General features: G+C 52.1%; 1 protein-coding gene and 7 non-coding genes across 8 annotated transcripts; 2 read left to right on the top strand and 6 right to left on the bottom strand.

The window, feature by feature from the left end:
• Positions 1-2,041: 2,041 nt before the first annotated feature.
• Positions 2,042-2,171, bottom strand: LOC139594643 (small nucleolar RNA SNORA35). The gene has a single exon (XR_011680718.1). It is a non-coding gene; the product is annotated as a small nucleolar RNA SNORA35 (small nucleolar RNA).
• Positions 2,172-2,748: 577 nt separating this feature from the next.
• RPS8 (ribosomal protein S8) lies at positions 2,749-7,604 on the bottom strand. Its single transcript, XM_071436583.1, has 6 exons — positions 7,397-7,604; positions 6,447-6,553; positions 5,959-6,058; positions 4,500-4,675; positions 3,423-3,552; positions 2,749-2,912 (listed from the first exon to the last, which is right to left on the bottom strand). The coding sequence occupies exons 1-6, from the start codon at positions 7,398-7,400 to the stop codon at positions 2,803-2,805; spliced, it is 627 nt and encodes a 208-aa protein (XP_071292684.1). The 5' UTR covers positions 7,401-7,604; the 3' UTR covers positions 2,749-2,802.
• On the bottom strand, positions 3,110-3,181 carry LOC139594635 (small nucleolar RNA SNORD38). The gene has a single exon (XR_011680710.1). It is a non-coding gene; the product is annotated as a small nucleolar RNA SNORD38 (small nucleolar RNA).
• On the bottom strand, positions 4,179-4,251 carry LOC139594634 (small nucleolar RNA SNORD38). The gene has a single exon (XR_011680709.1). It is a non-coding gene; the product is annotated as a small nucleolar RNA SNORD38 (small nucleolar RNA).
• Positions 6,150-6,253, bottom strand: LOC139594636 (small nucleolar RNA SNORD46). Its single transcript, XR_011680711.1, has one exon. It is a non-coding gene; the product is annotated as a small nucleolar RNA SNORD46 (small nucleolar RNA).
• On the bottom strand, positions 6,622-6,706 carry LOC139594633 (small nucleolar RNA SNORD55/SNORD39). The gene has a single exon (XR_011680708.1). It is a non-coding gene; the product is annotated as a small nucleolar RNA SNORD55/SNORD39 (small nucleolar RNA).
• Positions 7,605-8,105: 501 nt separating the features above from the next.
• Positions 8,106-8,220, top strand: LOC139594648 (U5 spliceosomal RNA). The gene has a single exon (XR_011680723.1). It is a non-coding gene; the product is annotated as a U5 spliceosomal RNA (small nuclear RNA).
• Positions 8,221-9,811: 1,591 nt separating this feature from the next.
• On the top strand, positions 9,812-9,926 carry LOC139594628 (U5 spliceosomal RNA). The gene has a single exon (XR_011680703.1). It is a non-coding gene; the product is annotated as a U5 spliceosomal RNA (small nuclear RNA).
• The last annotated feature ends 151 nt before the right edge of the window (positions 9,927-10,077 follow it).

Below are 10,077 nucleotides of genomic sequence, written 5' to 3'. Positions count from 1 at the left end.
TTGACATGTGCTCTAGAAATGCCTGCAGCCCTTCCATGGGTGCCCTCTCTGCTCATGTACCCTGGGGTCCTGTTCCCAGGGCTGCTGGGAATGATGTAACATCCTGTCCTTTCCCTCTTTCTCATGCAGCCTAAATTCAGATGCCATGGCTGATGCAAAGGGAGTGACCCAAATCACCCCACTGGTCTTGTCCAGCCCTTGCTCTGGTACCTGCAGCCCCTGCCCAAATCTCACTCTCTGACAGGTGGCAGGGAGGCGTCACCAAAGCCAGTGCTCCCAATTCTTTGTCTGTGACAGCCCTGGCACATTTAGACACATTTTCCCTAAGAAAATTAGTTTAAAAGTTCCCTTTCCTTCAAGTCCTCCCTTCCTTTAAAGGTCCTGAATTCCCTCAACAAGGCAGCCCTGCTTCTCCTCCACTGCCTTCCAGGTCACTGCTGGACCTATTGAAGTGTAACCACAAGGTCATTTCCTGGGTTGGATCACGTCCTGTGAAAATACCCCAAAGTTAATATCCTGTGGAGCTGAGAGAGCCACTCAACAGCAAGGAGCAGGACACAAAACAAGTGACTTCACCTGGCTTATACTGCAGCTGATCATCCTATGAAAGCAACCCTTGAAATTCAGACCCTCCACCTGTCAGAAGTGGGTAAGTCTAGGCTTTTGTACTTCTGAAGTCTAGCCAGGCTTAAGCTGTACTTAACCCCAGCCCCTGCCCATCACTTCCTGGCCTAGTGCATAGCAGGTTTGCCCACTCCCAGGAAGGTAAATCCCTGTGCCATCCATAGGGCTGTGCATCCCACAGCCTGCACTGATTTGGGAGTGGAGTGCCACACACCCCAGCCAGCTGCCACTGCTGTTCCCATGTCACACCTCCAGTGCAGCTCTGGGTGCTACTTTCGTTCCCATGGGCAGTTCCCCTTGACAGCTGTGTTTCTCAGAGTAGTAACTTAGTAAACAGCACACATTGATGAGCCATAATCCTGTTCATCAGGGGACAGGTTTATAATCCTGCTCTGACACCAAGGTGGCATTTGCTCCATAAAGCCAGTTTCTCAATCTGTACAAAGTTCCCCAGAAACACCCTGAATGCTGTTTGCACTCTGTGGAGGATGACGGGAGAGAAGAAACACACTCAGAGGAAGCAGCCGTGACACAGCCCTGCCAAGTGCGCTTATCGCCTCCGCCCCACCTCTCTGGAAAGCAGGCGTTGCTGGAGAGCAGGGAAAATTTACACCGGATCACTATGGAGAAGGAATGTGCTTGTGAAAACATGCCACCCAGCTCAGCTCCCACTGCCAGGGACTCCTGGACTGCAGGGGCACCAGCTGGGCTCAGCTCTGCTCACAGTGCCCACAAGCACAGAGCCAATCTGTGAGGGACTGCCAGTGCACACCCATGGCACAACCTGCTGCCTCGGTCATCAGAACAGGTACCACCGTTCTGCAATGCTCAGCTCTGGTGTTGGCTCATGTTTACCTCCCTGCCAGCAGCACAGCACGAACCCACACTCCCCAGGGCACCTCCTGCTGTTACACTTGGCAAACATGGCACAGCATCACGGGAAAAAAACTTAAACTCCTTCCCTCAAAATTATCTGGCGGGACAGAATTGCATTTTTGAAGCATGAGACTTAGGTCTCACCATAACTCTCCTTGGGGCAAGATGATCATGGACCACCTCCCTTCAGTTCAGAGGTAGTAATTGTGATGCTGGGGCTGCAGGAAGCCTGATTTGCAGCAGTGATCCAATGGATAAACGAGGCTTTTGTGAAAACACACAAATGGGATTTAAGTGTGCAGTGTGTTCACCTGACAGGCACAAGGTGTGTGAGCCTGGCCTGCCCCAGGGCATAGGACCAGCTCTCAGATGGGCTCCCAATAGCTCTCAGATGACTTCCCCCAATAGCTGCACAAAGAACAACTATTTTCAGAGATTTAAGGACAGGAGCCTCTAGGAATGATATCACCAAAACATCCAGAAAAGCTTTTGTTCACCACAGCTTTCCAATTCCACCCAAGTGACAGGGCACAAAGCTGGAGTTTGTATCCAGCTTTCGAAAGGGACAGACCATGATGTGAGCCTGGCCCTTCTGCTAGAAGGAATTGATCTTGCACTGGAATGAGACCAAGCAGGTCAGGGAAAGACCAGCTGGTCACTGAGCAGTGCCACCTAGTTTGGTTAAAGGATATTGGATCCTGCAGGGAACTGTACAGCCAGGCAGGAAACACCAGAAGGGGCTGCTGGCCTGAACCAGGGGATGGGGGCCCATGTAATGTGGAAGGCAGAGGCAGAGTTACCAGCTGCAGAGGTTGAAGGTGTAATAGCCAAATTTTCAGCCAGACTTGGCCCATTTCCCCACTGACCTCTCCAACACCCCAGCTGCAGCACATGCTGACCTAACACAGCACAGGAACAGGGGGGAAGTGTGCACAGACCTCAGGAGCTCCCAGGAACCCAGAACTTTCAATGGGGGTGCACACTTGCACCTACCTCCTGCTCGCAGGTTTCCAATACTGGACATTCCCCACTGCTGCGAAATCTCCTCTTTTTCACAAACACTTGGTCCCTGCAAGTCACTTAGACCCCACAGAGATGTTTTAGTTGAGCACATGCAGGGACAAGTTTTGCCTGAAGATGTTAAAGGGCTCAGGGATTCCTAGAGTTTCATCTTCCTTTACATTTTACAAGGCAGGTGGAGCTACAGAAGCCCTCTCCATACTGCACACACAAAAAGCACACAACCTATTAGGGTAGAAGACTCTTGGTTTATTCGTTCTCTTAGCACAATAGTTTTCATATTCATTTGCCTTTTCTGGCCTTGATCTTCCTCAAGTAGAACTCTAATTCCTTGCCTTCCAACACATAGCCATCGGCTCGGCCACACTGTCCAGGTCTGGAGGCAATGCAGGCTGCAAGGAGAAGTCATGCAGTTAAAGGCTGGCAATTCCCCACCCCAGTGCACACACCAAAGAACACACACTGCACACAGCCTCCCTGCAGCAGCACGGACGAGCAGCTCAGCAGTAACTGGGTCAGCAGGCCATGTGCCTGGGCAGCACCTGTGCCTGAGGTACTGTGCTTGGGAAGCTGCAGTCCCTAGTGAAGTCCTCCTCAGATCTCCAAACTGTCATCGCTCGGGTTCAGTAGCAGAACTGGACAAAGGTCTCATCACCAGAAGACTTCAGAACACTCAAGTGTTTACCAGAGCTTGAACATCAAAGCTCTCAGATGCCTGTGGCACATTTTTCTGACACACACTTGCTCATTTTGCTAGTCTTGAGCCCCTTTCTCTCTCAAAGCCCCAAAAGGAATAATCAACTGCAGAAGCCTGGCTAGACAGACTGCCCCATCCTGCCACAAGTGAGGTATCTCTGGAGAAGATAAAAGAACAAGTTACATTAATGCTGCCAGGGACTCACCAAGTAGCTTTCCTTGCTGGAACTGCTCCTCAAGAATACTTGCTATCTTGGCATTCTTCTTTCGCTCATCATATTTTTTCTGGATCTTCTTTGAACGCTTCTTGTTCAGTATTTCCTCCTCTTCAGGAGTCTAAACCCAAGACCAAAAGCAAAAAAGAAGTTGTTTAACAAATGGCCACCTTCCACTAACACAGGTGTTTCCCACTACCATGAAGGAAGCCCTTGTATTCTCAACACTGTACTGTTTTCAAAGTCATACCTGGCTGAGGTACAAATACTTTGATCTCACAGAACCAGGTACTGCATTTCACTTTTGAGACCAAGAAATGCAACATTGCTAACCAGAGTCACTGCTGACAACTGAGCACATTGCCCTAGGGAAGGCTGTTCTCAAGTCAATGAAACTGCAAAGGCTTCCCTGGTGAACCACTCCTCCTACAAAAAGCAGTGGATACTCTTTCCCTCAGCAGAATTAATGAAAGCACTTGGGTGTGGTGCAAGGCCAGGCAGACGAGGTCTCCCCCTGCTTCTGCACTACACAGCACCCAAATGAGAACTGCTTTGCTTTTAATGCAAGGATTAATCTGAATGCTACATGTGGGGTTTTAAATACCTTCTAGCAATCCAGGGTTTGATTCACAGATTCGTGGCTCAGTGTAGTTTCAAGACACTTAAACACACTCAAGTTCAATGAGGAATCCCCAAGCTTCTCACCAAAGCAATCACTGCCCAGCACAAGAACCCAACCTACAAAGTCTTCCTCAGCATCCTAGATTGTCATCGCTCTCCCTTCAGTAGCAGAACTGGACAAAGGTATCATCATTAGAAGACAAAGATTTTGACAGGCAGGTCCTTGTGCACAAACGGGTGTAATGCTTCTGGGAGAACTCCTGCTACTGAGCACTCCATTAAGAGAGCCAGACTTATCCTGGGAACCAACCTATGGGAACACAACTTGGATAGGCACTGCTGGGTACCCAACCCTACTCTGGCAGGCAGTGTCTGTTCAGGATGGGTAAGTGCCTCTGGCAGGGCAGACTGCTGTGCCAGGAGCCCAAAGGAGAAGCCCAGGCGTACCAGTTTGGCGCCCTTCTTGCGTCCCAGGGGCAGGGCATAGTGTGCCTCGTACCACTGCCGGTAGGGGGTGCTGTCGATGAGCACGATGCAGTTCTTCACCAGCGTCTTTGTCCGCACCAGCTCGTTGTTGGAAGCGTTGTACACAACATCAATAATTCTGGTCTTGCGAGTGCAGCCTTTCAAGAGAAGAGCATGAGTTCAGACCTACAGGGATCAGACAGCTGAGTATGCAACTCATAGCATTTCACACATACCCTTTAAATAACTTTGCACTCAACAGCCCATCCAGTATCTTCCAGCCTGCCTGGCATTGAATTAAATTTAACTAGAAGATGCATCTCTTCATCAGTCAAACTTTCTGTTGTTAGGACAGAAATCTACACCTGGAAATTAAATCCCTCCTACATGAAAAACCAGGATCAGTAGCCTTGCTGGAACTCATCTCCAAAGTATCTAAGCAATCCTAGAATGTAACTTTCCAGACTAGCAAGATCAGCAGATGCCAACTAACACTGCCCACAGGGCTCAGTGCTGTATGCACTCGCTAGAATTACTGAATTAAGCCATACTGAGCGGGACTGCCCTGCAACGCACTTCTTAGCTACTAAATTTGACTGTTTAGCAGTCACTTGCCCTGAAAACAGCCCTGCACATACACAAAGACCATGCACAAGGTGGGTTTTCTCCCTTCACTCACATACCTTGTCCATGTTGCAAGGTACACTCAGCCCCTTCACATGTGCAATACTGACTGTAACGACACTTTTCAGTGCACAGACAATGCTCTGAGATAACTGAAAACATGTCCTGCCCCCTCACACCATGCAGGTCACTAAGCCACCACCTTCCTTACTGCTATTTTACCATCCGACTCAGCACTCAACACTGCCTGGGCCCAGGCTCAAGTGATGCTGCTGTCAGCTTGTAAAGCAAAGAAAACCCACCTTGCTCAGGGAAGATATGACAGAATCCCCCTCTTGTTTCTGGGCTTCCCACTTTTGCTTAGCAAAGCAGAAATATGAAATTGCACATGCTAATGTAACACTGTTCTAGGGTCAGGCTTTCCCACAAGCATCCTGAGTATCTTTCTCAGTTGTTCAACATCACTTAACTTTTAGTAACCACATTCACTGATGAACAAAACTTGTGTTTCTGAAGAACTACTCATATATAGGATTTCAGCCCCTTTTTAGTCCCCCTCCCCCATAAAAAGTTAAGGCAAGCATGTCACTCAGTGTAACTATGACACTCCTATCACTGTGAACTTAGTGCAAATCCAAGTCCCCTAAGGCCACATAAGGTCAAAGGTATCATCATCACCATGCACGCTGCTTCAGCTGCCAGCTCCAGGATGGTCAATCCAAGCCCACAAATCCATGTTTGCATCCCTCCAGTCTGCAGCAGTCCTGCAGACCAGCACAGGTTTCCCTCCCACACAGCAGGCTCAGCTCATACTTACACTCTGAGCCCCAGGAGAAGTTGCCAACATCCAAGCGAAGGGCTCGGTACTTCTTATTTCCACCGCGAACCCTCACGGTGTGAATCCGGCGCGGGCCAATCTGCAGTCAGAAACAAACACCGGGCTGCTCTTAGTGCTGGAATGCTGCACAGCCCCCAAAGGAGCCCAGCACAGCCCCAGCCTCCAAGGCAATGTGGTCAGTGTAACTATGACAAATCCCAGCATCGGCAGATACAGTAAATGACCAGAACGGTCTGTTGCATCTACCTAAGGTGAAAGCTTCATCACTCCAATTGCCTTTTATTGCAAAAATGTATTGCTGCTTTCCATCGGCAGAGGGGCAAACACCACCTTTTAGAGAAGTAGGGTCAGATATTCAACCCCACACCAAACAGCAAGAATTGAAACCTCAAATAGGTTTAAATATCACAGAAGCAGCAACTCGAGTTGGAAAACACAATTCTGACCAACTTTGCCCAATCACTCACCTTAGTGTTGGCGGGAGGTCGCCCCAACTCATACTTCCTCTTCTTATGGTAGGGCTTCCTCTTGCCCCCAGTCTTGCGACGCTTATGCCAGTTGTCCCGGGAGATACCTGAATGGAGAGCAGCGTGGTCAGAGGGTGCCACCAGCCCAGCCGGCTGCAGCAGCAGGGCGCGGCTCTGAGTCCTCAGCTCTCCAAGGTTGGTATCCGCACAGTGCACTCAGCCTTATGCAGCAGTTAGAGAAGCTTCATCATTGATACTCAGACCTGCCCCGAGCACATCCCTTCCAGGAGAGCTGTACAAGCAGACAGACCCCTTTATCCGTGCTCTCTTTGGGAAGCTGCGTCCCAACGTACCTCGCGTGCTGGGCACTCTCTGGGAAGCGCCCGATGCCGATGTGACAGGCACACTACAGCAATCATCCTACGCTACTGGCAGGATGTGGTAGGTCCGCTATAGGAAGGGACCCCCATCCCACCTGTCCGCTGAGCCCCTACGAGAGACACCCCGAATCAACTCGGCCTGCTAGGGCCCCAACGGGGACCATCTCTGCAGAACACGCCACCTCCCGCAAGGGCCCAAGCTGCCAACTTGCGCAGTGTTCCACAACGCCACCCCGCACCCCACCGATGGGTCCGCTGAACGCTGTTCCACCTCACCCGCATCTGCTCATCTGCGGCAGACACCGGGAGGGAGCCCAGCGCTCAGGATCTGCAGGAAATTAAGGCGCAGCGAGACGAGGCCGCCCACCCTCATCATCCACCAGCCGCCATGTTGGGCCCGCTCACCCTCCCCCCGCCAGCAGCTGGGCAATACCGCAGCCGCCCCCGATGGCGGACGGTGTAGGCCGGCGGCAGTCCCCGCTTGCCACCCGGTGGGCGACCGGGGCGGATGCGGTGGCGCAGCGGGCGGATGGCGGCGGATGTCGGCAGGCCCCTGGCCCCTTCACTCACCCATGGTGCGGCACCGGCGCAAAGAGGCGGGGCGGAAGCGCGCGGGGCGGCTTGGCGGGGCGAGCTCTCGCGATGCGGTGACGTCACCGCGCCGCCAGAGCGAGGCGCGCGGCGTTGCCTGGAGACGCGGCGGCGCCGAGGGGAGCGAGCGGACAATGGCGGAAGCTCCGGGGCTGGCTCTGCCCGCGGGCCCGGCACGAAGCGGGCATTGTCAGGGGTCCGTCTGCCGCAGGCCCGTCCTTCCTGTCCGGCGGGTCACCGTGCGAACGCCTCCAGGCAGGGGCGACAGGGCACCGTGCGAACGTCTGCAGTCAGGACCCAGGGCCCGGCGTACCGCGGCGGGGCTGAGCGAGCGCAAAAGCCCTCGCGCACACGGGCTGCGGGTCGTGATAGCCTCATTAGCATATGCACATTAGTATTCTGATTCATTTGCATGCCCCATGTGCTGCGCTGGGTCATTAGCATATTCCAAATTAGTATTCAGATTTATTCTTGTACCCAGGGTGCACCGCGCTCCGGCGGAGCGACCCCGGTCGCGCTTTTCGCCGCTGCGCCCCGGTAGCGCCGGTGTCCGGATGCGGGCTGGATCCCCGTCTGTGCCGCGGGAACAGACCGGGGCGGCGGGAGGGCCAGGCAGGACGCGCGCAAGTCGCCGTGTCCTAGAGAGAGACAGCCGAGGGACGGTGTGTGCCCGAGGAGGGCATACGGTATACTCTGGTTTCTCTTCAGATCGTATAAATCTTTCGCCTTTTACTAAAGATTTCCGTGGAGAGGAACAGGCACGAGTGTCGAGAAATTTTTTGAGGCTCCATTTCGGTGGAGCTACCCCTATATTGGTTAAAAACAGATGAATCATAGTATCATACAAGAAGCTCTCAGTGGCGTACACAGACAACACACCCCTAGGGAGATAGATCCAATCGGAGATGCAGTGCATCATCCAGCAAAAGTAAGATTTGAATCTCTCACTGCCATCCGTGTCCAGGTTTCACGAACAGATTATAGGAATTAGTTGTATGGGTGCGGTCACGGTGCTATGGGCCTTGACGTTATACCCAGGTGGAGACAAACGATGTCCCTCAGGGCTGTGTCTTGGGACTGACTGGCTGGGGCTTTTAATATCTTTATCAATGACACAGACGGTGGGGGTGAGTGCACCCGCAGCCAGTTTTACAAGCTGAGTAGTGTGGGTGACACACCTGAAGGACAGGGTGCCATCTAGGGGGACCTGGACAAACTTGGGCCCACAAGAACCTCAGGAAGTTCAACAAGTCCAAGTGCCCAGTGCTGCCTCTGGGTCTGGACAATGGCAGACGCAAGAAGAACTGGAGAACACATACTGCAAAACTCACTGAGACTAGGTCTGATGAGAAAGAAGTGGGGGTTCTGATGGGTGAAAAGCTGGACATGAACCAAGAGTGAGCAGTCGCAGCCCAGAAAGCCAACTGCATCCTGGGCAGCAGGTCAGAGGAGGCAATTGTGCCCTTTCCTGCTGAATCCAGCTCTCTGGTCCCCAATACAGGAAAGACACTGATATGTTAGAGGAAATCTGGAGGAGGCTGTGAAGATGATCAGAGGGCTGGAGCCTCTCTCCTGTGAGGACAGGCTGAGACACCTGGGATTGTTGAGCCTGGTAGAGAAAAGGTTTTGGAGATATCTTATTGAGGCCTTGCGGTACTTAAAAGGGGCCTATAAAAAAAAAAGAGAGAATGACTTTTTACAAAGGCATGTAGTGACAGGGCAAGAGAGAATGCTTTAAAAATAAAAGAGGAGAGATTTAGGCTGAATATTCGAAAGGAATTCTTTACTGTGAGGCTATCAAGGCACTGGAACAGATTGCTCAGGAAGTTGTGGTCCTAACCCTGGAAGTGTTCAAGACCAAGTTGGATAGGGCTTTGAGCAATCTGGTCTAGTAGGAGGTGTGCCTACTTATGGCACAGGGATGGGAACTAGATGATCTTTAAGGTCCCGTCCAACCTAGACCATCCTGTGATTCTATTTTATTTTCCCTACAATTTTTAATTTAATACTATTTTGCTTTAACTATCAAACTCCTTATTTTCAACCCATGAGTTTCTCCCTTCTGTCCCTCCAGTCAGCGAGCGGTTCCACGGTGTCCCGCTGGGGTCAAACCACGACGGGGACGCGCCGGCCCTGCTGAGGCTGAGCCGCCCCGCCCCGTTAGCGCCCGATTTGCATACCCAGGGTGCCCCGCGGTGCCTCCGGTGTCCGTCTCCGCTGTGTCCGGTGCTGCGGCTGCTGCCCCGGGCTGTGGGGGCTATCCAGTGTGTGCCCCCACCCGGGGCTGCGCCGGAGCTGTGGGGCCGGGAGCGGCGTGCGGGGGGGAGCCGTGCGTCACCCTGACTCTTGTGGGGTGGAGCAGACGGGGCCAATGTCGGGGAGGAAAATGAGGACATACTCTGGTTTCTCTTCAGATCGTATAAATCTTTCGCCTTTTACTAAAGATTTCCGTGGAGAGGAACAAGTACGAGTGTCGAGAAATTTTTTGAAGCTCCATTTCGGTGGAGCTACCCCTATATTGGTTAAAAACAGATGAATCAAAAACTTTCGTAAGTAGCTCTCAGCGATGTACACGGAAAGTGACAACTGAGAAAAACATAATGGGGTCTGTAATGCATTAACTAGCAAAAGTCAAACTCGAATCCTCCTCTGTCGTCCGT

Source organism: Agelaius tricolor, unplaced genomic scaffold (assembly GCF_023055355.1).
Source record: "Agelaius tricolor isolate 1412-34295 unplaced genomic scaffold, bAgeTri1.0.p SCAF_11, whole genome shotgun sequence".
In the NCBI taxonomy this organism is placed as follows: domain Eukaryota; kingdom Metazoa; phylum Chordata; class Aves; order Passeriformes; family Icteridae; genus Agelaius; species Agelaius tricolor.
This window is presented reverse-complemented; position numbering and strand designations above follow the sequence as displayed.